Raw genomic sequence first — 26,246 nt, forward strand, 5'->3', positions numbered from 1 at the left:
AGACCCGGAGGAAAGTTCTATGGGGTGTTTGGAAGAGGTTTGATATTTTTCCTAAAAGAAGAGACTAAGAGCATGAGTGATTACTTCGGCGATATATTCTAACAGATGGGTCTCAAACTCCTATTACAAACGCAATGCTTTAATGGGAAGAACCTTTCTCCCCAGTAGAGCAAAATTCAGATGGCTTTAGTCTTTATGTTAGCAGCTGGCACAGCTTTGTGAGAAATTCCAGAAAGGGGCTGAGCAATTTTGCTCCAGAGCTTCACTAAGGCGTGGGAGGTCTGTGAGTACCCACAGCCAGCTCAGCAGCTCAGGGTGGTTTTTGCCTTTGATTTGCCAGTCTGCACTGGCAGCCCTGTTACAGAGACCGGCCGGAGCCCCAGTGCCACCAGATGGGGCTGTGAGCCCGAGCAGAGCAGGAATTAATGCAATTAATGCGACCCGAGCAAGGCTTTAAGATGCAGGAGCAACACTTTCACCAATAATAGAGGACAAAAACCCCCAAACTGCATAAATCAATCTAACAGCATCACTGCCACCGCTTGTGTTCAGTAGGATACATCCAGTCCAAGAGATGGGTTTTACAGGTCCCAAACTGAACTAATTTAGGCTCTTCATGCTTCAAATACAACTTTGGACTTGCAAGAATACAAACATCAGATTTGTTGTTGCTATCACCGAAGTTGCAGGCATGAATTTCTTACATTCTTCTTTTTCCAAGCACATATAAAAGTTGCCAAAGCTAACGGCTGTCTTGAAATATATTATTTTATCCGGCACGGGATGAAATTAGTAGGCTTTTTTACAAAAACTCACAGGGGTGGGGTTTTTGAGACAGCAAAGTCCAGGACTGTGACCAGGAGGCAGCACAAAGTCCATTCCTCTTGCTGGCAGCAGAGATGTTCTCTGTTAGTTTTAGGGATGTTGCAGTGACCTTCCTGAGGCCTCACCTGGACAGGCAGGCGTTGACGAGACAATGCTGTGGCTTGAAATTAGATCATACAGTTTTTAACAGAAATACGGAGACCGAGTTTGATGCAGGCCCCAGAGCACACCGCTCGCAGCATTTTACTTAGGAACAGGTTGGAAGGCCAGGTCCCGAGTTAGCCCCTCCAACGCGTCACAGCTCTGTTCGGAAACGCAGCAGAAAGTAGCGGGAACTTGCTTGTAAAAAGGAAAAAAGAGGAGGTGGGAGATGCCATTCGTGCCACAGCACCACGCCACGGGGCACGGCGCAGAAACCCCCCCACGAAGGCAGAAACACGCAGCGTGGGCACGGACGGGCAAATATTGACTCGTCACGCCGGGTAACGGCACCTGATGGGTTTAACCGAGGTAATCGAGAACGTTCGTTTGGAAGCGGCTCAGGCGGAGAGAGAGTCATTGATTACACCAAAAAATTAGTACAAAATATTTCACGCTTGAGGAGCGAGGGTGCAATTAGCTTCACGTGGGAAAAAAACCCAACACCAAAACCCAGTGACTGGGGGGGGGGGGCGATGGCTGCGGGAAGCGGGGGAGAAGGGACGGGTGGCTGCGCCCCGAGCACCCGGGGCCTGTCCCCCGCCAGCCCTCCGCTCCGGCCCGGCCCGGCCCGGCCCGTACCCCCCCCGGTCCCCACAGGCCGGCCCGGCCCAGGCCCCGCGTCTTCCCGCCGCCGTCCGCTCCCGCCGCGCCCCTCACCATGGCAGCGCGTCTCCCGCCGGCGTCTCCCCGGCTGGCCGCGCCCGCCGCCCGCCGCGCTCCCAGCAGCGCCAGCCGCAGGCCGGCCCCGCCGCCGGGCATCGCTCCCCGCCGGGCCCGGCCCCGGCCCAGGCCCCGGCTCCGCCTCTCGGGGCAGCGGGAGGAGCCGGGGGGGGCGGTCGGCGGCTGCTGAGGGGGAACGGAGGGAGCCTGGAGCGGGGGGAAATGGCGGGCGGGAGCTGCCCGCCCTCTCTCCTCGCCGCTCCGCCGCCACAGCGCGCCGGTGCGGTGGGTAGTAGCGGTGAGGGAGGCAGCGGGCAGGACCGGCACCTGCCCCGGAGGGGACGGGGAGGGCTGAACTGCCTCCTGCGCTACACCGGCCTCCGCCGGAGGGCCCGGCGCTCCTCACACCGCGGGCGGCTTCTGTTTAAATCGGAGTAAGGACATCGCCTCTTGGGCTCCACGGGGCGGCACCGAAATCGTCGCTTTTCGGAGGAGAGGGGGCGCGGGTTTTAAAGACGGCGCTTGTTTCTTTGGAGGTACGGAGGTAATTCCTGGGGAGAATCCGGCCCCGGGCCTCTCCAGCTGACCGGGTGGTAGAGGCAAGAACGCGCCAACTCATTGCTCAAAACCTTGGATCTTTATTAACAAAATACGTCCTGGCTTTATCTTCAGTAATGCCAAAGTTTTATCAGTGCGGTTTCCCTTTCATACACAGGAATACAGGACCTCGGGTTTCCAAAGGGGAAGGATATGGCCACCAGAAAAATACCTGAAGAATTACCTTGCAGGGCTATGAGCTCTGTGTCAAACAATAAATCTTATCACCGTCCTTGTTTCTTCTTGGCTTAATTTGCACTCTAAAGCTTCCTCTCAGGGTACTATGGCAAGCCTCCACCATGTATAAATGCTACGCAGTCAAATAATCCAAAAAACGCACAACGTACCAGTCCATACCTTATGCAAAGTCTTCCATACCAATTAGAACTAAAACCCCGTATCAGTTCTTTACGTAGCCTCAGCTGTAGACTGTGCAACCAGCAAACAGGCTAGTAGAAATTTAAATAAATCTCAAGACTGGTCTTGCTCATTTCAGCAGGTGATCTGTACTTCAGAAGTTGCATGTTTTTAGTCCTGTAAGAAAGTGGCTTAAAAGGTTACACTCAAAACTTGATTTATTTAAAAAAATAGTAAGGACAACAAATGCAATTTAATTCTATAGGAATGTGGTAAATAAGTTGTGTATACACACAAACACAATGAGGTAAGCTTTGGAAGTTACTTTAAATCTGATAAAGACCTGCCAGTAAGTCAAAACTCATAGAGCACAGTGAGCAAGAAAATCAGCATCTAACCCCAGCACCAACAGTGGGAGACAGTCACCCTGTCAAGAGCTGTGTAACATGCTTTTGGACTGTTATTGCTGGTATAGAGCAGAATAACTCATTTGAAGTACACTGTCTTTTAAAACACCTTTTGCTTCATTTTACTGACAGGCAAACTGATTTAGCAACATCACCATTCACTAGCATTTTCCTTTAAAATGTTATATTTCGGGAATACACAAGCTAAAAGCTGTGTGGGCTAAAACATCCTAATTCTATAGTGTTTTACCACATCATCCGCATCAAAGCTTTAGTTCATACGTCTGTAGGATCTGTAAAAGAAGATCCCCAGATTCCACCAGAGCGGAAGCAATTCTGCTCCTGTGCCAGGCAGTGCCACACAGACCAACGTGCTGTAAAAATCTCGGTTCATCTACAAAGCTCAGGGACCTCCTCAGAAGGGCAAAGTAGAACCATATCACCTATTTACATTAAGGTCTGTGAAAAATAAGCTGATCAGAGCAGCTTAATAAATACTTTTTTGGTTCATGTTTTTTCATATTTGTTTACTTACCACATTAATCGCCACCAGTTTGCTCTTTACAGATTCAGTAGTTGATAAATAAAGCAGATTTTTAGTCAAGATTATAAATTACAACAACAAATTCAACAGTTCATTCTTAATGTACTTCTAGTCCATATAAATTCCCACTTTACCAATAAGCGGGAAATCCTGTCCCTATTTCAGCATCTCAGCTCATTCCTGATGTTCGTGCTCCTGTCCTGGGATCAGCCACCGAATGCTCTCTGTGCGAACGGTAGCGTACATGACAAAGCTAGCCAGGAAGAGCAAAGAAAACAGAAGCAGCCAGTCTATGCCTTTTGTCAGAACGCTAGGCAGGGGGCCTTCCCAGTCTTCCTCGGTCACAGCCACGTCACTTTTAGCTTCGATACCTAAAAAAGCAAGCACTTGATCAACACCAGTAATAATCATTAAATACAGAGAAGTTGGTTCTATTTGGAGATTTGTTTTTCTTCTCCGACTAAGGCGCATCTACAGTTACGACTTAAAATTTTGGCGAGATGGTCCTTGTATGTTAACGTATATCTAGCAAACAGTTTACTTACATAAAAAACATACGATCTTTATGTGTATTTTCATAATAGAAGGCTTGTTCTGTCCTCCACAGCACAGCCTTGTGTAAGTTTGGGGGGGCGGGATTGAGGAGGGTTTTTTTGTCTGAGTTGAGTATTTCTGCCATATGAGCAAATGTAACAATCTCTGGCCTCTAACGAAGGCCCTCGTAGGCCTATATATGGTTTTTGTTCTGTTTTGCTTTTCTTTACAGAAGCACAGAAGGACCAGAGAGCTGGCTGGCACTGAGCTCACAACGTGGACAGCCAGATCATGGAAACTGGAATCCTTTTGTCTCCTCCAGCACAAGAACTGAAACCATCTTATCCCCCAGCTGCTGTCAGCCTTACATGGGGCTGGCAATGATCCTAAGGTTCACCTGCCTTTACTCCCAAATTAAATATTTGGGCAGGAAGATGTGCTGAATCCTTCTAGCACCCTCTCTAGTTAAAGCCCAGTGTTTCCCCCTGCTCTGTGACAGCAGCCCAATGAGTTGAGTTTCTGCTTTCAGCACGCCCTGAAATCCAGCTCACTACAGCAACTGATTAGATAAACCTCTGCCAGGTCCTCGCAGGGTCTTCACAGAATTCATTTTAAAGAACAAACAGCAGGGAGAGGAAAGCCCAGTTTGGAGCTAAAAGCCAGCCTGTTTGTCCTACTGACACATCAGGGCTGATTTACATACCTGTTTGATTAAAAATGAAGTCTTTCAGTGTTTCCAGGGTTCTGTCTGTGTGATTAAATCTAGCCATAGGTTTAGCACCTTGGAAAAGGAGGATATTTGGTACAGCCACAGTTCCAAATCTAGTTGATAAACTGGTGGACATAAAGCAAATACAAAGCATGAAGGAAAAGAAATCCACTGGAGGACGAACCAAAGATAGTCACGACTCGGGAAGTGTCAGTTTTACTAAATTAAATTGTCACTTTACATGGAAAAAAAAAAATTACTCCCATTTTTAAAACACAAAGCTTGCTAACGGAAATAAACTGATGCTAGAGCAGAGGAAGCGTAAGTTACCTGCTGTGCTGAGACGCATCCAGTGCCAGGAAGCGAAGAGTTGGAAATGCTCGAGGTAAAGAATTAAAATGAGGTGCCAGACTGGCAGAAAAGCGGCACCACGGCGTATAAAACAAGACTAACGTACAGTCACTGCTGTTTGCATTTAAGAACTCCATCAGGTCCTTAGAGAAAGCAGAAGAAAACCAAACATGGACAATTACATATTTAACAGAGTTAAATCCCACATAGGAACGCATCATTCGGAATTGACTAGATACTCGACAATATTTATCAAGTAGCAGTGCATTTGTTTAACCTGTTTAAAGCAGATGGAGAATTGTATTTAACCTTTTTTAAAGGTTGTTTTAAAAGTTTATTACTTTAAAAAAAAAAAAATTATATATACGTAACCATTACAAGAAACGAGCTAGAGACAGGCACTGGCAGTAAGCGCCATTAAGTTTTCAGAGAGAGACACTAATCCATGCAGCATGACAGTTGGCAGTTCACTGCAGGCACACAGATGAGACAGGGGCATGTGGACTGAGCCGTATTTCCGTTTTCTTCTGCTCAGAACAACAAGAAAAGCTGCCTTGCCCAGACATTTCCTCTTTCCGACAGCCCAGAGGATGTTACGCATGGAAATTCGCTACGTCAAACGCTTGACAGAAACACGCACAGCGTGCTGAAGGGGCATCTTCCACCACCCTCAGCGCGTTCACAATAACGCCAAGCAGTCACCCGGGGGATGCACTTACCTGAGACACGTTCAGGATCTGCAGGGTGAACCGGTCGATGCCGGTAGTGTTCCTCTCCTCGCAGTTCACTTTGGGAGCTTTGGTGCCGTCGGTGCTATTCGATTCCTCGGCGGGCGCGGGCAGCACCGTCTCCAGCACGGCCTGCTCCCGGCCCTGCCCGCCCGCCGGGCCGAGGCCGAGGCCGGCCGTCGGGCCGCTCCCCGCGCCGCACGCATCGCCTCCCGCCGCCGCATCGCAAGCTCCCTTGGCGACGGCGGACGTCTGGCCGTCCCTCGCCTCCCCCGGCACCACCGAGAGCACCACGGCCTGCTGCCCGGGGAGCCCGCTGCCCAGCATCGCGTCCGCCATCTCCGCAGTCCGGTACCGCACCGGCTCGCCGCCGCCGCCCCCGGGGGAGCGGGGCTGCCCGCCGGCGCTCTGCTCCGTCACCGCCCCTGCGCCGGGAGGGAGATGTCAGCTCCGCGCTGCGGGCCGAGCCCCGGCCATCCCCGCGCAACCGCCCGCCACGGGGAGGCCCCGCGCACGCCGCCCGGCCCCTAGAACCCACCGCGGCTGCCGGAGCCGAAGCCCACCGGCCTCACCTGCAGGAAGGGCCCTACCGAGCCAGGCCAGCGCCAGCAGCAGCAACAGCCGCCGCCGCCGCCACATCCTCGGCCCCGGCCGCCACCGCAGCGCTGCGTCTCCCCGGACAACGGCCGCTTCCGCCGGAACTAAGGACTACTTCCGCTTCCGGCGCGCCGCCGCCGCCGTGCTTGCGTAGGGCCGCGAAGGCGCCGCGCCGCCATCTTGTCTTGGCTGGGGCGGAGGCGGTAGCGGTGGAGGCGGCGGGGCTGTGGCAGCGGTTCTGCTCGGTGGCCGGCTCTGGGCGCTTGCTGTCGGGAGGGCGAGCTGCGCCCAGCGTGCGCTCTACCTCCTCCGACCGCTCGCCGTGGTTGTACTTGTGTGGCGGGAGGCCTCCGGGCGGGAGGGAGGGAAGGGCAGGCCGCGGCGGCGGGGACACGATGGCCACAGCCGCGTTCGTCTGCCAGCTCCGAAGGATCTTCAGATGAGGGGACGGAAACCGGCTAGGGCTCAGAGAGCAGTGCAAGACAAACAGAATGAGGGGAATGAAAAGGAAACATCATGTTCTTGACAAGCTGCCCGCCTCCCCCAGCTGCTGCTGAAATTCAGTGGAATACGTGCAAGAATTGTTTGAACTTGCAGAGTACCAGGCTGTTTGGATTTTAATTATACATATATATATTTTTAATAATAGAACAGGAGACGCAGAGAGGTACAATTGTGAACAGATCAATTTAACCTCTTGCTTACTGCCCTAGAAAGAAATTTTAGTGTGTGTGTGAGAGGGGAACTTGCGCACAGAGTGTCAAAGCGCACACCACAATCTCGCCTTGAACTCTGTTTTGTGTTGGTCAGCTCAGCTGAGGAGAACACAATGACAGCACAGAAACAGAGTATGAAGTACAACAAAGGCCTGATACTAAGGTGTCTTTTTACTGACCTTTTTACTGAGCCATCTTGTGCCAGCTTGCTCTTAAGCAATCCTGAATTATAAATGTGCTTCACCTTTGCAGGGTAATTTTAATTGTTCAAAAGGAGGCGTTTGTGGTTTTGGGGAAGGTCAGGAAGGAGGCAGTGTGATAGCAGGGAACCAAACTGCAGCAGCTACAAGTTAGGAGTACAGAATTGCAATAAACTCTGTCAAACTTGCTCTTTGGAAATGCAAATAAGACCAGGTCCCAGTCCCTGCCACTATTAAATACACAGTGGTTTGGTTTTAACCATGTTTCCTTGTCAGTTTGGCTGAACAGGGGGGTTCAGCAGCGACGCACGTTCCTTCACGTCATTTTCACAGCCCAGGGCCAAGTCCACCACCAACTGTACGACACGGTGTAACAGGACACGCTGCAGGGGCTAAGTTTCAGTCTGCTAACACTACTGGAGGTCAGCAGGCATTTCACTGTTGATTTAAATTAGTTCAGGTCAAAAATTCTTGCAACGAGGGAAATGTCATCCTGAGGACTTGACAGGATGTTATGATTGAAGGGTAATTAAGAGGGCACACAAACGCACCCTGTAATTCCTTCCCAAAGCGTGTTTTGTTATAACCTGGTATCGCAGCCCTAAGGGCCTGCTGTGACCAGAACTGCACAACAGCCACAGCTGCCTGCCAAAGGATTTGCCTACTTCTACCCACGATAGAGAAGCACAGATTCAGTACGGGATGTTTTCACATGAAAACTAAACTTTAACCTACAGCCAGGCTGGAGTAAGGGTAAAAGCCTGCAAACTAAAGGCGTATTTTTTAAAGCTAAAAAGAAAAGATGAGCTCTTGTCCATCCGCGTATCAACCAAAGCTCCCAAGCTGAAAGGCAGGATAAGTATTCTGGTATTTCTTTTTAGGAGACAATATTCCTCCTCTCACAGGGTTACTTCTTACTTGATTTCAGTTTAATAGTGAAGCTTCAGGACTGTTTGGGGCATTTTGAAAATGAACACAGTACTTCAAGTGCTGATACCCCCTTTTTTACCATGTTTTTTTAAACTGCCAGCACCATACAATGAGAGTTCACCAAAACTGCATCTGTCAAGAAGTGAGAATTACGACCTAGGAGATTATGAACCATATACACACACTGGAAAAAAGCAAGGAAAACACTGTACATGCATATAAATGAAGATGGGTGTCAGCTTTATTACAGAAATGGGATTTTTGTCTTTTGATTTTATTAGGGGACACTTCTCCAACTCTGTCCTTTCTTATAATGCACATTTTCTTGAATTTTTTTCATTCAAAGTCTATTTGCATAAGCATTCATATTGAGGACATAATAGCCTAAAGATAGAAAACATGAGGTTTGCACATAGAGGAAAAAGACTTAATTAGACCAGCTGATACAGACCAAGCAAGCAAGCTTGAAAGCAAAAGCACATAAGGAATCCAAGCTGGTACGGACAAGTCAGGAAAAAGCTGCCCCATTCCCAATTGTCCTCATCTTTTGAGTTTGGACAAAACAGCATTTTCAACTTGAAAACAATTTTCCTTCTGGCCAAGGACTGCATGTGGTTCCCAGCTCTCGGCTCTGTGCCATCAGGGTCTAGCATCTCCCCTGCCGCAGCCCTGGATGGTGTCAGATCTCGCACACAGGTGATGGATGATATTCCAAACCTTGAAAATAACAGATAGCTTTCTGGCAGCATACCCCCACCCGAGACACCTCTGTGGATTTAATCCTAGCATAGTATCCTTCCTACCATAACACAAATCAAAAGGTTTGTGCAAAATTGTGGGTTTTATGGTGACTATAATAAGTAATCTATTAATGGAACACAAATGAACTCCCAAGAATTATAAACGGTCAGGCTTTATCATACCTAACTCACAACAAATGTACTATCCCAGTGCTTATGTATTACAGAGAAGGCACATTTCTTACAATGCCTGCCAGTTCTGTTGCAAAACTGTTTTCAGTGGCTTACATTTTTCTGATTTTTAATGCCAAATGTCTGTTTTCAGGAAAAAGTCTAGTAAAAAAAAAATACATTGTTTTGCATCTATTAAAAAATCTTGGACACATTAGAAAAGCTGTTTGCTACGGAATAATCTGAATTAGCAAAGAGGAGGATTTGCAAAATACAAGTCTTTTGGTGCACCCACGAATAAACACCAAAACTTGGTGGTCATTTGTGCATCATAGATTTCTGCAGCTGGACTTCTCCCCTCCTCATATTTCAGTCACGCTGGGCAAGCTCCTTCACGGGCAACATGGCAAGAGAAGGAGCGAAAGAGGACACGGACTGGGACAAAGAGGCAGCGCCAGGACCTTCACCAAGACCAAGGTCTCCACTCGCATATAATCCTGACATCCTCACAGCTACGACATTCTGTGTGTTCAATAGTGCAAAGATGAGGTAGAAGAAAACATGACAAGCATTCAAGTCAGGAGCACAGGCTGAGGTCGCACACGCAACTTAAACCTACACCTAAATTTGGGATGTGTGGCTTTGTAATCTTCGTTTTCTCAATGTTGCTGCAGTTGACTATTTAAAAATACAACCACTTGAAGCAGTAAATACACATTTTAGTATTATGCATATCTCAAAGGCCTACTCTAAGTAAGTAATCAGACTTGCACTAATTGTGATATTTTTTCACTAATTAGAACAAGCTTTTGTGGTATGAAAACAACGACATGAAAGGCAGGAAGATTTATCTGCCTCAGATAATTTAAACAACACTTAAGAATTCCACAACATTTTTCAGCTTCAAAGTAGTTAAAAGTTGCTAACTAATGATTCCTTCCAGCAACCCTGCAAGATAAGCAGATATTTTTGCTGCCTTTTTACCGATGGGAAAAAGGAGACATTGCCATCCCTAGGCCAGGCAGGGAACCTGGGCGAGAGCCAGCTCCAGAATGCGGTAGCTTTTGGGCTGCCAATTCTGTATGGTCAGGCCACACCTCTCTCTTAAATGTTAAACAATAAACACAGAGCCACAGGCAGAACCTGATAAAAATAGCATGCAATGCAAGGCAGCGAGTCAGTCCTTTACTTTAGGCATTACAGCTTTAAATGATTAACTGTCAAGAACAATCTTCATTTGTCTTGGTCCAAAAAATACACTCTGCTGAGCCGGCATATTTAACAGGTACGATATCTCTAATTCACACTGTACTATTTGTGCTACTTTAAGAGATCACACCAAGGAGGTACAAAAGCATAAAAATGCCAGTCCAGCCCCAAAGCAAGCCTTGGTGTCTTACTATACACGTAAATGAAATTATTAAAACATATGACCATCTTAAAGGCTCCTTCAAGGTGTCCAGCTAGCACAGCTGACACCCCAACACTGCTAGTCTGTCAACATGAATAAATCATAAACTGGATCTGTCATCAGAAACAGCACCTGGCCTTGCACACCAGCTGTGTATCGAGGGAACAGATTGCGTTGCAACTTTTAGCGTTCAGTTCCTTACATGGCAGAGAACACAGCAGCCATGGAAGCAGTCGAGCAACTCCCAACAGAGCTGAAGAGCCTGTATTCTTGTACAATATAATTTATGACTTGCTTAATATCTAACACTTAAGGTTTCGTTACAACCAAGAAAATAATCCATTTTGCTCAAGGAATCACATCCAGGAACTGATTTTTAGACCAGGATGTAACAGACTGTAGTTGAACTCTGTTCTGAACATATCCAGTCACCGTGAAGGCCAAATATTTAGAATTAGCAGGATGGCCAACCAAGGAGGGGGTGGGGGGGTGGGGGAGAAGCATCAGATGTCTTTTTCAGGTAAAAGCAACTTAAAAGTCTGCAAAATAACTGCAACTGACATTTTAAAAGTTTCAACCCTAGATGTATTCAGGGCCTTCGAAAGTACATGGAAGAGAAAACAGAGGGTGCTGGAGAGCAAGAGGAGGACGCAGACCAAGCACAGTCCAGATTACAGCTTCTGGTAGGTAGGACTACCCACCTTCCCCCAAAGTTATTGAAAAACTTCAGTAGTGAAAAGAAAAAAGAAAAAAAAAAGAGGGGTTGGGTGGTATGCAGAGCACATGTTACCAACAAAGATAAATTGGAATATTGCTAGAATACAGGGATAAATACATCTTATTCATCACAGAATAATGAATAATGACCACCATTCCATGAAAAGTTTAGTTTATGGGTACTCTCAAATTGATTTCATGTGCAACAGAGGAGAAAAAAGCAGCTTACTATTTATACATACATAGCCGTAACTCCTTTCCGCCCCTCTTCTCATATTTGAGTGAAAGGGTAAGAACAATTAAGTTACTGTAGCAGCATTTTCAATTCATTAAAAAATAACCAACATTCCTCTATTTTCTGATACCTTGCAATTCATACAGGCTTTTTGCCTTAATTCAAATACATGGGACTTGCCTTAACAAGCAATACACATCTCACGTTGAAATTCAGAAAGCAAAGTATACTGAAAGGGTGGGCTTATTTATTCAATTTAAAAATCACACAACACAGCAGCCTCCCAACTCTCACAAATCCTGTGTGCGTTTTAAAGTCCACACAGGCATGAACATACTCGATCTACTGCAGTAGGATTCAATTACACTTCAGGGAGGCAAGGGACAATCACAACAAGCCACCGGATTTTAAGTGAAATCTGTACAAGGTGTACCAACACATTTCAGTGCCAGTTCAAGTCACTTAACTATGACTGAGACGTCAGGAGAACAAAAAGCACTTCTATTTACCAGAGAGAAGGGCTAAGGCTATTGGTCTGGTAACGCTGTCAACAGGCATCTTCGACCAGAGTTTAGAAGCTATTAAAAAAAGCCCAGAGAAAAAATTGTTAGGTTTTAAAGTATTAACTTTATTAATAAATATACATCCATATGATGATGTAAATACAGATCATGAACACTACTCCATTCCCATACACATAATTGCACACGAGTAGCTCAAGTTCATGGACATAAAAACATACACAGTATCTAATCAGGCTTTTTACAGCAGAGGACGGGGTGCTGATACTAGTTATTTAACAGATTACTGTTTCCCCCAAAGTAAACCTGTGGAAAAGCAAATGATGAAAGATTAAAGTATCAGAAAGTGGTTCAAATTTCAGAATACAGATTTTTTTCTATTTGGGAAAAAAAAAAATCACAAGGAGAAAGGTCTAGTCTCTACTGAAGTCATAAATATATTTAAGCAGTGTTAAAATATATGCATTAAAATAGAGAAGAATAAACTTCTTTTGTGGTCAGAAATGAAGTCTGCAATTCGAAGTATTTATGATTGTTACCAACTGTTTTAACTGTCAACTCTAAGGATAGCATGAAACATTATTATACATATAACAAAGAACAGCAGAGTCACAGCTGATGAAACCATCGGACAAATGACTTCACATTGCTCTGCCTTTTAAAGCTCTTCAAAAATGGGGGAGGGAGTTAAATTCTCATCTGAATTACTCTGTGTATTGTAGTTCCAAGTAATTCTTTTCACAGACAGACACATCACTTTTCACTGACAAGGCTTGGTTTTGTCCTGACTGAACTCTAAGATCTTTCAGACAAAATGAAAATATATTCATTCAGAACAGAGATCTTCAATGGCTCTTGATACATAGTTATTTTGATTAGTTTAAACTAAATCCAAGATATAAAGAACATTGCTTTAATGACAAAGCTAACTGCTGATTTTAAAAATACTATCTTTGATATCAAAGTCAGCCACTTCTGATGGTATCTGATTTTTTTATGCCAAAATACGGTGCTAGCATCTTGAATATGTCCAGTGCAAGACTTTATAGTAGCAAAATTATTTGGTTTTAAAGTTTAAGTAAATTTAATCAGAAACTGAATAGTAGTTACTATATGTATATTAAACAGTGAACTTGTATAGCATCATTAAGGAATAATAGCAAGCTAATATATTTCATTTGTGCATAAATAAGACGTTAGAAACTTGGTAATTAAAAGAAATTATTAAAAAACAAACTTGACATGTAGATCTTCTGAACAGTGTTAACACACAACAGTGATCCTAGCTTATGAATAGCTGAATTATGATATATAATATAAAATAAGCAATTTACCTTACAAGTAACATTTTCATACTATGGGGGGAAAAGGCCAGTTTTCCCATTGGTACTAATAAAGTTTAGGCATTAACATGCTGTTTCAGTGTTTCTCATGGAAAGAAAGGTGTTGGAAAAAAAAGCACAATGTATTCTGCAGATTATACATAGGAAAAGCAGAAATATTTGAAAATTCCACTTCTAGTTCACTTTGAATCTCTTAACTTCTTTTTTCTTCCCCTCACTGCACAGCACCAGTAAACTATAGTCAGATAAAAAATAAACCAGAATTAGGAAATGCCCAGCAGTGCACTTCTGGTCTCCTTGCTAAATCTAGAGTGCCAGGTAGCCCATTACAGACTCTCTGAACACTTTTCTACTTTATGCTCATCATTTCACAATTGACAACGTTAATTGTTTTTTACTGGGATTATATTCCATCTGATATAATTAATAAACACTGTAATGAACAGAAATTGCTTAGATGATTTCATTATTTCATCAGCATACTTGAATACAAAATTCATTATACTAGCAGAACAGCAATACATCTGCATTATCTCCTGACACACAGCACAGCACCATTGAGTAGATGCACAAGTGAGAAACCGAACAGGAGCCAACAGGATAAACAGGAGGAGGTAAGAAGTGGAGTTTCTCCAAGGTACAGTGGTGACATGCAACACGTTCCTTGCCAGCGAGGTGTGACTCTCCTGCAGTTATTACATTCAGCTGAAGAGGACTGCTTTCCCAGCTGAGTTCAGGAAAGAACTTAAAGCAGTCTTTTGTTGAAAAATCATCTGATTAAAAATTCCCAATACAATACAGATCCTGAGGGTGAATTAACTCATGTTAGCATTTTGCATGTGTCAGAAGTTACATCATTCTGAGAAAGACTGCTAAATTTCAGACTTGCGAGTTTGTTGAGGAACAGAACGTATAACTGGATTTCATAGCTTCAGCACGAAGAAACTATTTTTTAGTAGCAGTTTAGCTGCCATTAGTTCATCTATCGACTAAGGAGCCATCCAGTATAGTTGAGGTTCATTGTCTTAGTTGCCAGTGCATACACAGTTCCCCCAAAACAATTCAACACACCTATTGTAAAGTACAGCATAAAGTCCAGCTCAATATGTGTTAGGCATCACTGGAACACCTGAAGGCTTGCTGCTTTTTTCCTGATAAAAAAGGTATGAAACATGACATCTGTTTCTTAAGTTGTCATCACTGAAATCAAGAGTTCTCATCAAAATGACAGCAGGCCAGAATAGCATTTATGTTAACAAAAATTATCAGCTTCATTACTCATTCAGCACAGGCTCAATTAACCCAAATTCTTATGCTCCCCCAAATCTGCAAACTCTATATGTTCCCCCTCCCCAGATATTTGAAGCTACAAATTTATCATAATGTCATATTATACGTGAAACAACTTAAACATAAACTTTCTTCCAGATGGGGGGGGGGGGGGGGGGGGGGAGAGCATTAATTCCAGTGAAATAAATTTAGAACAAACAATATGCAACATTGAGGACTGATTCTTTTGAAGTCTAGATTGAAGTATTTTACACACACACTCACGCACTCTCTCACATGTAAAAAAAAAAATTAAACGCACCCAGTTGAAAAATGGAACATTTCTTTTGGAAGGAGGGAAGGTTTTAGTTTGAGTCAAGAAAGGTATTTATAGTTAACCAACAACATTTTTTTCAGCTTGCATGCATAGATGAATTACTTAATATCTGGGGTCTAGCAGTGCAGTAAACTGCATCCTGTTTGCATCAGCTATACAGTTTGCTTTTATAAATCATGAAAATGGCGTCCTTTGGTAGATATATAAGCTTCCATAACTTAAATATAGTATAAGTGTCAAACAACGAAATAACTGTATTTCCAGGAATATCTGGCAAAACTAAGTCTGAAAACTTGGCAACAGTGTATATTTAAAAAGTTTAATTTGTAAACATTATAGATTAATACTTTAAAAGCTATTAAACTGTCGCCACCTAAGCACAGATTTTAAAGGCAAAAAACAGTGTAAATAGCTATTTACAGATTTAAGAACATACTGTTCAATATTAACCAAGTGCGTAACTAGAATGAACAGTTCTTAATTTCCTATAAAATATTTCAAATTTCAAAGAATTATTTGTGGTTTGGTATACGTACTATTAGGCATTTCAAAATTACACAGCAGAATCCTGTAACAGCGTAACTAAAAGAACAGCTATCACCTAAAGGCAAATTAGCTCGTATTAATAAGGCGCTGTGAAGCTGTAACGTGCTGTACAAATGCTCAGTTTTCCTTAATATTTTCAAAAATATTTTTGGAGCATCAGTTGAAATTGACTTAATGCTACAACTCCAGAAACAAAAGCCACCTGAAATCAGCACTTCAAAAAAAGGTTGGGTTTTATTGTTTGTTTGTTTTTTAAGTTTTTAAGTATCTATTTGAGGTCTGTAGAAGCTCCTGCAGAAGTGGAAAATGTAGCTTGCTGCTTTCTTAATCAATTTTTTCTTGTCAAGTAAGAACTCATCTGGCCGAGTTCCTTATTGTGGGATAGGCCACATCATGAACCAACAGCCAGCTAATTCTGTCCTTCTTATTTCAGTTATTTAATGCATAATGACACAACTAGATTTACCAGAAATTGAATGTAAAACTAGGAACATGGACATTACTTAAGTATCGACACCAAGGCATAATGCATCACTTCAGACTTTCTTATAAATTATGATTTAAAACCAACAAAAAAAAAACTTTTAAATCAGTGCCTTCTCAACATTGAAAAGTTACTGAATTGCACCCGTAGCCTATGGCATTATTTGAATAAAAATAAAATCTAGAATCTCAGACTTAGGCAAACACTACAACAAAATGCAAGAAACATGCCAAAACTCAGAGTAAAGCAGATTAGTAAGGAGTTACTAATTCCCTCCTTTCATTCATTAGGCTGTTTGATTTTGCTACTAGTTTCACCAGCAGCATGTACTCCTCTGTTATGCACCATAGGGTAGGGAAAAGCTGCACTGCCACAAGTATAACTTAGATTTGCAAGCCGTGATAGAGCTTTAATGCTACCTGGAGGTCTGCCTGGGCTGACTTTGTATCCTGCTGCTTTAGTTGTACCCAAGGGTCTGCCTGGACTTGTCTTAAATCCAGCTGCTTTGGTGGTCCCCAGGGGTCGACCTGTGCTGGTTCGGTACCCTGCTGATTTTGTGGTCCCTGATGGCCTTCCACGTTTACCAGATCGGTTGAGGTTTTTCTTTTTCTTTAGTTCATCTTTTGTCTCTATATTCCTGCCACTTGTGGTCTGCAAGTGCGATTCGTTCAACGCATCTTGTCTCTGGCATGCAATTGGTTTGTGGCTGACTGCGTGGCTGTATTTACTTTGCTGTGTGGCATACAAGTCAAACTGATCGGCAGATCTCACATTGTCTTCGTTAAGGCAAGAACTCTTGCCGGTCCCACAGAAAGCTGTATTACTGCTGGCAACAGGGTGCATCATTTTCTACCAAAAATAAGAGAGACAAATATGTATCAATATATAATAATACTGCAGCGTTCCACAAGTGAGAATCTTTCAAAAGCTACCTCTATTTCTTAAAATTAGTCTGAACTACTTTGTCTATTTTTAATAAACAGTATTGATGTCAGTAAATTACTTTTTTAGATTAGTTTTATTAAGCTTTTGCTTGAGGTTTTGCACGGTAACCTTTACACATAGTTAAAAATGACAATTAAAACCATGTATTATTCAGATAGGTATAATTAGGGAAGAAGTATGTTATAGAACTAAACAAGAGCATTTAAGCAACCAAAATATACAATATACGCTCACCCACCACAGTTTCAAAACCTTTCTAATTGAATGTCATGTAAATTCTAGCCATCTAGTTGTTAAGATTAACCTATCGCTTGTGAGTCAAGGAAAAATATGGTATCACTCTCTTGATTTAGTAGATACAGGCTCCTGAAGATTTTTTTTTCGTTTAACTACAGCAAATTAATAAAACACTGATCAGTTTTGTCATTTCTTGTCACAATTAATGTGACAGAAAGAAACAGGTTATGCATTCAGCAAAGACAATGGTGCCATAGTTGGGAAAGCAGAGGTACGGAATGAATCTATTACAAAGTACAAGATGCTAGACTGCAGAAAAGCCACTGCTGTCCTAGTTAGAAGAGCAGGTGCAAGTTGCTGGTAATGCCAACTCCAAGGTAACAACTTTGGGAAAAACAACACGACTCCTGTTACAGACGTGCACGCTGTCACACATCTCCAAATATTCTGGAAAACAAGCGTGGTCCGTCAAGGTCATGAACTGTTTTATATAGCCTGCTCTTTTCGTTAGACAAAAACAACTCGAGCTGTGCTCTGTTTACAGAGGTTTACTTGTTTAAACATGAATCAAAACCCTATCTTCAGGATGGCAGAAGGGTGACTCTCACCTGCTTGTTACTGCAGGCTAAGCCCCGTTCCAATGGACAAACTGATGTCCAGCTGCTAGAAATCACGTACGGCCACCATCATAATTACGAAAAACTATTTCTAAGTAAACTGGTTATGCTTGTATCTATCATATCAAATCCCTGCAGCATATGTACTGGGGCAGAATCACAACAATTAACAATATTACTAGTATTCTAAAACGTTTTTAGGATTAATGCTTCCAAATACCAACCGCACAGATACTGCCTCAGATTTCTTAAGAGTGGCAATACCATAAGAAGCCAGCAAGGCGCACAAGGAGCAACATGATCTTTTCATCCATTCAACTATACTGGTTCTACAACTTAAATAAGCTGTAAATACTCAGTTTAAGATAGTAATATTTAACCATGCTGAAGACAAGATTAAGCCAATCAATACCTGGCACATCAGAGTGCTTCTGCACCCTACAGTCATGCTTAGGACACCAAATATTTCTTCCTGTGGTAAATTTCTCTAGCAGATAAGGTCTGGAAGATTTATTGTATTTTCCCTGCAGTAGCTCTGGAATATCTCCTACAGCAACCCAATTTAAACTCTACCATTGATTACTGAATTTATTTGGCAGTTATGAATGTCTCCTCCCAGCCAGAGAGAAAGCATACAGCAGAGACGGTCTGTTTACCCAGGAGTAAATCCTCATGCCCTTTTCTTCTGATTACAATGGATACATTCCCAGAGTAACACCCAATTTACAATTTACCTTGGCTCGTCAAATGCGCATTACAACGTATGCATTACTCTTGTGCAAATATTCGAATATGGTTTTATGTCAAATAGTGAAATTATGATAGCAATATTGTTTAAATATTTAAATATTCTAGCGGAGATTATCTGAGCGCTACAAGTCTGGTGTGCTGAAGGGGGTACGGTGCAACAAATGTGAAACCACTGTTATTGCAGATGTTGACTAGCAAACAAAACAACTAAGAACAATTAGCAAGTCTGCACTTAGCAAAGAACAAGTAAGCTACAGGTCAAGAGACCAGACAGACTTTTCTGTGCAGCAATAAAAAGGAAGCTTAAGGTTTTCTACAATTAGCAGTCAAAAAAAATGTTACCTTCCTTTAACCCCACTAGAATAGGGCCCACAATATCACAAAAAATACCTGAGATTTTTCATGATACATAATTGCCAACATAAGGGTTCTGATACTGTACTTCTGCTGCTGAGAGAGTAAGCCCAGCGGCTCCGAAAGGCTATTCATCTGTTTGTTGATACACTAGAGGACACTTGGAACGGTTAGCAGCATTCTTGTCTCAGTACTCACTTTAAACGCAGGAATACTGGCTTCACCCCAAAAAGCTGCTCCAAGCCTGACTGCCACAAAGAAGGATCAGTTCAGCTGCCCAGTATCCGAGGAACACACCAGAGCAGGGAGAAGGCACTGAACAAAGTGAGGGCCCCTGGTATTTCTCAGGAGACCGACCACCACTCAGACTTGTTCCTGTCTATGTTACACTCCTATTCTCTGCTTTTTCTCCTCATTACAGTCAGGGAGATTTTTCCTACAGACACCATCCATCCTTCCTGAGAACTATCGCAGGTACTCCTAGACAGTGAATATATCCTGCTGTAACTGCCAAACGTTGGAGCCTCATCACCATATGCATGTGTTTTGTGTCTACTGTAATATCCCTGAAAGCTCTTGACAAACACTAACTTTACATACAAAACCTGGCTGATGCTAGTTTACCTTCCATCTGGCAACAGCCAGTATCACTGTAATTGATGAAAGAAGAAAGACATACAAATCAGTAACTGTTTAAAATTTCTTACAAGAGGAAGCTTAAAAAAAAACCCCACAATGTTGGTGGAAGACAGCCAATGGGATTTTTTTTAATGCTTCCCCCCCACACCGTTTTTCATCAAACCATGAAAATTTCAAGGAGTAGCCAAGGTTTGTATTGTGTTTTTTGATTTAAGACTTTTTTTGAAAAGTTTTAAAAAGGAAATCTGTAATCGAGCTTAATTACCCTAACATGGACATCTCCAGCATAATTTTACTTCGTTCACATTACAGCAGGGAATAAAAGAATGTAGTGAGTCTATCTGTAGAGTGGAAACAGGTTTCTTGGCAGGGAGATATACAGTATAAATGAGAATTGGTATAAAATGCAAAGCTACACCAATTTAAAAATCACACTGTAGCTAAACTGTAGAGCCAAACACATACAACTTTGTGTGCGAGCATTCTTAAATAAAACTGGCCAGAAAAGTTTTCAGTGAAATTGAACTTACTTGTTTTAAACCTGTAAGTAGACATGTAAAAGATATTTGCAACAGTTTACTTAAATCAAGTTTTTAAACTGATTCAACTGACTAGTTGAATGTTTCTATGTAAACAAATAGTTAAGATGAGGCATTGTAGTAACAAAATTTAGTCGTATTTCAAAAAGATTTTTACTGGAAAGTGGCTGTAAAGGATTTTCTGTATGGATCCTTTTCTATCTGGTAATTTATTTCTATACAAATGCTGGGGAAAGGAGGAGACAACTGGATAAGCTAGCTTTGGGAAAAGAGAGGCAGCATTAGAGCTTACCATGCAATGAAGCACAGAAGCCCCACAGCTGCTAGAAATAAAGAAAGAAACAGGACCATCCATCCAGGACCCACAAAGCTTTGCTGTGGGGGGATTTCTGGGCATACGGTAACAACCCCTCCTTTTAAAGTACAGCTGCACTGCCACTCTCCTGCAAAGTTAACCTGCTTTAGCACCAGCGAGGTGAGTCTGAAGTTTTGTTTTGCTCAGATGATAGCCAGGCTACTGATCGGTCAATACACAACGTATGAGGCTGCTGTTAGGATTTTTTGTATTTCAGAGCCAAGCTTGATATCGTTTGCTTTATTCTGCTGGGAGATGAAACAGTGTGCTGGTTTTGGCTGGGATAGAGTTAATTTTCTTCATAGTAGCTAGTATGGGGCTATGTTTTGGATTTGTGCTGAAAACAGTGTTGATAATAGAGATGTTTTCATTATTGCTAAGCAGTGCTTACACAGAGTCAAGACCTTTTCTGCTTCTCACCCCACCAGCGAGCAGGCTGGGGGTGCGCAAGAAGTTGGCAGGGGACACAGCCGGGACAGTTGACCCCAACTGACCCAAGGGATATTCCAGACCATATGATGCATACTCAGCATAGAAAGCTGGGGGAAGAAGAAGGAAGGGGGGGACGTTCAGAGTGATGGCATTTGTCTTCCCAAGTCACTGTTAGGCGTGATGGAGCCCTGCTTTCCTGGAGATGGCTGAACACCTGCCTGCTCATGGGAAGTGGGGAATGAATTCCTTGTTTTGCTTTGCTTGCATGCACAGCTTTTGCTTTACCTGTTAAACTGTCTTTATCTCAACGCACGAGTTTTCTCACGTTTACTCTTCTGCTTCTCTCCCCCCTCCCACCGGTGGGGGGAGTGAGCGAGCGGCTGTGTGGGGCTTAGTTACCAGCTGGGGTTAAAACGCGACAAACAGAAACCATATTATAGGCAATACAGACACAGCAAGAAATTTATGAAATTTCACCTAATTCCACTGATATTACAGGTTTTGGACAGACAGAGAGTCCGTCCTTGTATGCCCAAATACAGGTTAACATACTGCACAGCTCTAGCTTTTAACTGCTAAGGCTTCTGTTAGTGGTATGGGCCATCCCTCTCTAGGCTTGAAACTATGCAGAAAATACCCATTTGTGTCTTGTTCACTACACAAAATTTTAAGATCAAAGCTACTCACATCACATTACATAAGAACACCCTCTTGGATTGTGACATGATGCTGTCTTTAGCTTTCAAACATCACGCCCTTTGCCTTCTTCATTCGCAGAATTTAGCTGCCAGCATAGGCAAGATGAAAACTTTCACGAGCAAAGAAAGTACACAAGCCCCGAGAACAGGCACTTGCTCATTACCTATTGTATACTGAGTACTGGACCTGCAACCCATTATCTGCATTAGCAGAATAATCAGTTCCAATATAAGAAGCAGGCAACTGCTCTGGACTCACCCACCCCAGCCTGCTTTCTGTAACTGCAGCCTGGTTAGCACCAGAACAGTCCTGACTCAGCAACTGCTTTTGACTTCTGGTAAAACACACTTGAGTCTGAACAAAACTGGAAGTACGTCTATGTTATAGCTTTTCAAATGATGGAATACCAGGAAAGGTAAACTCCTATCGCCAACAGGGACAATTTTTTTTTAATGAGGGTTAGTATATAAAACCCACTCATTTTTCTGAAGTTTTCCACAGCTGAGCTTGCAATAGTTTCAACAGCATTGATGGAGCTGTAGGAGGCTGCAGAAGTACATTTTCATCATCATCCAACACATAAAAAGTATATGACATGCTAAAAACCACAAGCAGCTACAAGTATTATTTCTGCACTAGTACTCTGAATGTCACTTCTACCAATTAAAACCATTGCAGTGGAGCACAGGACCAGCTCTGTTCAAGATCTCTGCATAAAGAACGCTCTATGCCACATACAACAGCGCAAGGGCTGCAGGCCCTGGGGAATACCAAAGGGCTCATTTTCCTTGCAGGGGGGGAGTTTAAGCAGCAGCAGCGATATTTTCCCTTTCAAGATTGCAACAGAGATACAGTATAGGTTCTGCTCTTCCCTCTCAGGATAGCTGGTGTGAGAAATACTTTCATCACTCAGTTAAAAGAATGAATTACATAAATCTAAATGTTTTTCAAGTGTCCCTTTTATTGTCAGCTCCTTTTCTCCACATAAACTCTTGCTAAAGTAGGGCCTTACCCAAATTTTAAAAACCTGTAACCACTTGTTTTCACAATGTTGCACCCACCTTAAGTATTCCCATATATGTAAATATTTTAAAAATACTATCTATGAAATCCTATCAGTGGCACAACATACACTGTAACACCTGAACCTACATTTGAAATCTAATCTACTTCTGAAGCTAGATAACCAGGTTCTCCAAACTGTGCTGACAAAGCACTTTCTGCAGTTGATTGCATAATACGATTTTTCTAGACACTAGGTAAAATATATTAAAAACAGCCAAAATATAAGAACAATTTCTTTACAGCAGTGACTTGCTAGAGCTACTACATGACACTATGTTGTCTCTTCAATTCGCAGTCTCATGATTTTGAAAACAGTTTCTTTCTCAATTATTCTTAGTGCAAAAAGACTAAGAAATTAAGAGTTCCCCAAGCAATACAAGAACTTAGAAGTATGGCCCTTCCCCCGGTGACCCAGCATCATTTTCTTACATGATGGCAGTTAAGGGAAGAGTTATTTGGAGCTGATATACCCACCCCCTTCAAATTCCTCTTCCCCAGATGTGCCAGGTGGAGGGGGAGCCTTCCCTCACAAAGGGGCTGCGACTCCTGCTCCTTATTGGAGAGCTGCAACCCGGATGTATCTCTGCCTCTGGGAGTTCAAGTCTTCGACTCAGACACCCTTGGAGAAATAGTGCTCTCCAAAGGCTAAACACCAGCTTTGTATTAAAGACAGAGATCAGCGCTGCTCTCACATAGATTAGATGTTGTCAGGCGCTAGCTAGGCTAAGTGTCAAGTAAACTGTGAACTTTTAGAGATCATTCGTGATGTGATTGCAGAACCAGGCAAACAAGTAATTGTTAGGCTTTCTAACCTTAAAAGACAAGTAAGTCATATCGAAGGGCAGAGTTTCACTAGATGCTAACATCAGCAAGAATGTCAGCTGACTTCTTCCCACCCTAAAATTAAGATCATATAACCATGTGATAATGAGAAACAGAACACCTGAGAGGGTTAAGATAGCTTCACAAAAATTAAGGAAGATCACGTCAATGATTTAATTAACTGTGCACCTCCAGTTACACTGACACAATTGACAGTTTGGTTTCATAATCAGTAGAAACCACTCTGAATCCGGCTTTTTTCTGAACGGCACAATCTTGCCCTTTCGTCTTCTCCCACATTCCCACTCCTTGTGCCAACACTAACTATTGTGCAAGAGCAGGACAAACCAACACAAGGGATCTAACCCAGGTGAAAACTGATCCAACAAGAAAGCAAAAGCAGCAGTCGGCTGGCATTAAGGCAAGACAGGAACAGAAACATGCATTTCCATTAGAAGCACAGAGACAGAGGCCGCAGGTCAGCCTAAGCCACGTTACCCACTGGCTGCCACTGACCCAATCACCATTGGTCCCAGTTACTTAAAAAACTAACTAGACCTCAAAAAGATGACTTTGACAACTTAATGGACTTAAAAGACCTGAGTGAAGGGTATGACAAGTCCCAAACACAGCACCAGGGAATGGAGGTTGGGGAAAACGCCCACAGGTGGGGATGGGGCAGTGCAGAATCAAGGCAGCCATCAGGCCAGATAGACTGGCTTAGAAGACTAAGGTTGTGAAACTGCACCCTGATTATTCTGTGGTTCTGTAATTACCAAACTTCAAGGCAATCCAAATATGCATATGAATGACGGAGCAGGTAGAGGTAGATCTTTACAAAGAAAGGATTATTAGTGTTTGTGAAATTGTCCATTCACCTCAAGGAGCTACTCCCGGGTAAACAGGAGCAGAGCTCACCACAGCCTAGAACAATGGCTTTGAGGAGCTCGAGATGCTTATTCATCTCTGTGGGTGTTCTCGCCCACCCGCTCTTCTCCCCAGGGAACAGACCTCGCTGTAGTCTAGAACAATAGCTCGGAGAGGTAAGAGGTGCTCATTCATCTCAGTGGGTGTTCTCACCTACCCTCTCCTCTTTCCCTAGCCTCCTCCCACAAAAGGGTTTTGAAGCTTAAGAGATAGATCAAACACCTCCTTCCTGATGTGCACTTCCACGGTGTTTCTCTGCAACAGGACTGGTGCAAAAGGCTCCAGGCACCTGTCAACACACCCAAACACAGCCACTGCAGCATACTTATGCTAGACCGCAGAAAGACAAAGTCCACTTGTTGAATCTGTTCAACAATGGTCAATGGACAAACATGTGGGACTTTTTTTCTTTAAGGTTGCATCTAAAACCTGAAGGATACAGATACAGACAAAAAGAAAAAGTTGTAAGAGAAAGTGTGGCATCTGAAGACTGAAATAGAAGTAAACCATAATTTAAGAAATATATTAACTCAGTGTTCCTCCTTCTCCTTCATTTTACAAAAATAAAACCCATGTGGATCAAAACAACTGTTACTTTCTTTAGAAAGATATCCAGAGAGAAATGCATACAAATTAAAGGTGCAACTATTCACTAATTAATTACCCCAGAAGGGCTATGCACGAATAAGGATGTACTAAACTATCTGTAACTACGTGCAAGAAAATACACCACTCACGCGTTATGCTAGAACGCAAAGAGGCACAGAAGGAACATATCAGAGGCTATCCAGATACCCTGACGTGCAGGTGAACGAAGGCATCCGCTACCCAGGTATGCCAAGGAAAGACATCCATGGACTGTACATACACATTAAGATCCCACAACGCTAATGGAAATCTAAGTAAAAAGCACTGCATATACACTATCCCCACGCACAAGAGCTGTAGGTGCTGAAGGGAATTAATAATTCCTGAGCGCAGCAGAGGGACCAGGCTGGGACGCAGCAGGAGGCCCCAGCTCCACCTGAAGAGGCCAAGGGCCAGCTGAGGGGACAAAGGGGCGGCACAGCTCCCCCCGGTCCCGGCCCGCCGCCTCCGCACCCGCGCCTGGGGTCACTGGGGGGGGGAAAGGGGGCTCGCCTCGCGTGTCACCTGTCTTGCGTGGGTAGCAAGAAACAGGGCCCGGCCCAAACCGCCCCCCCCCCTGCCTTGGCCCGGGGCACGGCCCGGCGGGGGGACATTGGGACGGGGCGGCGATGGCGCAGCTCCCCTCCCGCGGCCCTGCGGGGCCGAGCTCCCGTACCCCGGAACGGAGCGCAGGCGGGCCCCCCCGCCCCCCACCGTGAGGAGACCGGGGGATCCCCCTCAGCGGCGGGGCTGGACGCGGCCGGCGGGGGAGGGGAGCGGAGCTCCAGCTCGGCTCCGCTCCGCTCCCCTCCCCCGCGGGCCGCGTCTCCATCTTGCCCGCCCGCCGCCTACCCACCGCGCGGAGAAGGGGTCGGGGGACGCGGCCCCCGGCCCGCACCTACCTGAGGAGATCGGGGCGGCCTGCGGGGCGGCGGACGGGCGGGCGGGCGGGCGGGCGGGAGCGAGCGGCCGCCTCCCCCACACCCCGCCGGGCAGCTGCAGGGAGCGGCGCTGCGGCGGGCGCGGGCGGGAGGGAGGGCGGGGCGCGCTCCCGAGCGGGGGGGCCGCGCCGCGGGGGCGCGCGGCGAGCGTGCGCGCGCGGGGCGGG

The 26,246-nt window shown here is 44.2% G+C and overlaps 3 protein-coding genes and 1 long non-coding RNA gene across 8 annotated transcripts in view; 1 reads left to right on the plus strand and 3 right to left on the minus strand.

The window, feature by feature from the left end:
- PCBD2 (pterin-4 alpha-carbinolamine dehydratase 2) overlaps nt 1–1,800 on the minus strand; it is a 24,057-nt gene extending 22,257 nt beyond the window's left edge. The window contains exons 1-2 of one of the 2 annotated variants that reach the window (XM_029997580.2): nt 1,684–1,698; nt 817–985 (exon numbers count right to left, since the gene is read on the minus strand). In XM_029997580.2, coding sequence (XP_029853440.1) covers nt 817–879 — 63 coding nt within the window. In that variant the 5' untranslated portion in view covers nt 880–985; nt 1,684–1,698. Of the gene's footprint in view, nt 1–816; nt 986–1,683 lie in introns of both variants that reach the window. The other variant, XM_029997579.2, reaches the window with a different exon arrangement.
- LOC121232532 overlaps nt 1–14,975 on the plus strand; it is a 16,814-nt gene extending 1,839 nt beyond the window's left edge. For both annotated transcript variants that reach the window (XR_005931147.1, XR_005931146.1), the window contains one exon: nt 14,949–14,975. This is a non-coding gene — a long non-coding RNA (uncharacterized LOC121232532). The remainder of the gene's footprint in view (nt 1–14,948) is intronic.
- TXNDC15 (thioredoxin domain containing 15) lies at nt 2,309–6,627 on the minus strand. The gene is made up of 5 exons (XM_029997575.2): nt 6,486–6,627; nt 5,905–6,338; nt 5,165–5,328; nt 4,829–4,959; nt 2,309–3,962 (listed from the first exon to the last, which is right to left on the minus strand). The coding sequence occupies exons 1-5, from the start codon at nt 6,550–6,552 to the stop codon at nt 3,766–3,768; spliced, it is 993 nt and encodes a 330-aa protein (XP_029853435.1). The 5' UTR covers nt 6,553–6,627; the 3' UTR covers nt 2,309–3,765.
- C22H5orf24 (chromosome 22 C5orf24 homolog) lies at nt 8,576–26,194 on the minus strand. Of its 3 annotated transcripts, XM_029997577.2 has the most exons (4): nt 26,041–26,194; nt 16,550–16,979; nt 12,140–12,208; nt 8,576–9,073 (listed from the first exon to the last, which is right to left on the minus strand). In XM_029997577.2, the coding sequence occupies exons 2-4, from the start codon at nt 16,974–16,976 to the stop codon at nt 9,036–9,038; spliced, it is 534 nt and encodes a 177-aa protein (XP_029853437.1). In that variant the 5' UTR covers nt 16,977–16,979; nt 26,041–26,194; the 3' UTR covers nt 8,576–9,035. The 3 variants fall into 3 exon arrangements, with proteins under 3 accessions (XP_029853437.1, XP_029853438.1, XP_029853436.1); XM_029997578.2 differs by lacking the exons at nt 8,576–9,073; nt 12,140–12,208 and adding an exon at nt 12,238–14,645 and having other exon boundaries at nt 26,041–26,190; XM_029997576.2 differs by lacking the exons at nt 8,576–9,073; nt 12,140–12,208 and having other exon boundaries at nt 12,238–16,979.
- Between the last annotated feature and the right edge of the window lie 52 nt (nt 26,195–26,246).

Source organism: Aquila chrysaetos, chromosome 22, assembly GCF_900496995.4.
Source record: "Aquila chrysaetos chrysaetos chromosome 22, bAquChr1.4, whole genome shotgun sequence".
Classification (NCBI taxonomy): Eukaryota; Metazoa; Chordata; class Aves; order Accipitriformes; family Accipitridae; genus Aquila; species Aquila chrysaetos.

Bases quoted from the DNA above. Each gene is read 5' to 3' on its own strand.
- TXNDC15 (XM_029997575.2), bottom strand. From the start codon at position 6,552: ATGTGGCGGCGGCGGCGGCTGTTGCTGCTGCTGGCGCTGGCCTGGCTC. The intron at 4,960-5,164 runs GTAACTTACGCT...TATGTCCACCAG, and splicing joins GATGCGTCTCAGCACAGCAG to TTTATCAACTAGATTTGGAA. The intron at 3,963-4,828 runs GTATGTAAATCA...TTGCTTTTTTAG, and splicing joins CTTCATTTTTAATCAAACAG to GTATCGAAGCTAAAAGTGAC.
- C22H5orf24 (XM_029997576.2), bottom strand. From the start codon at position 16,976: ATGATGCACCCTGTTGCCAGCAGTAATACAGCTTTCTGTGGGACCGGC.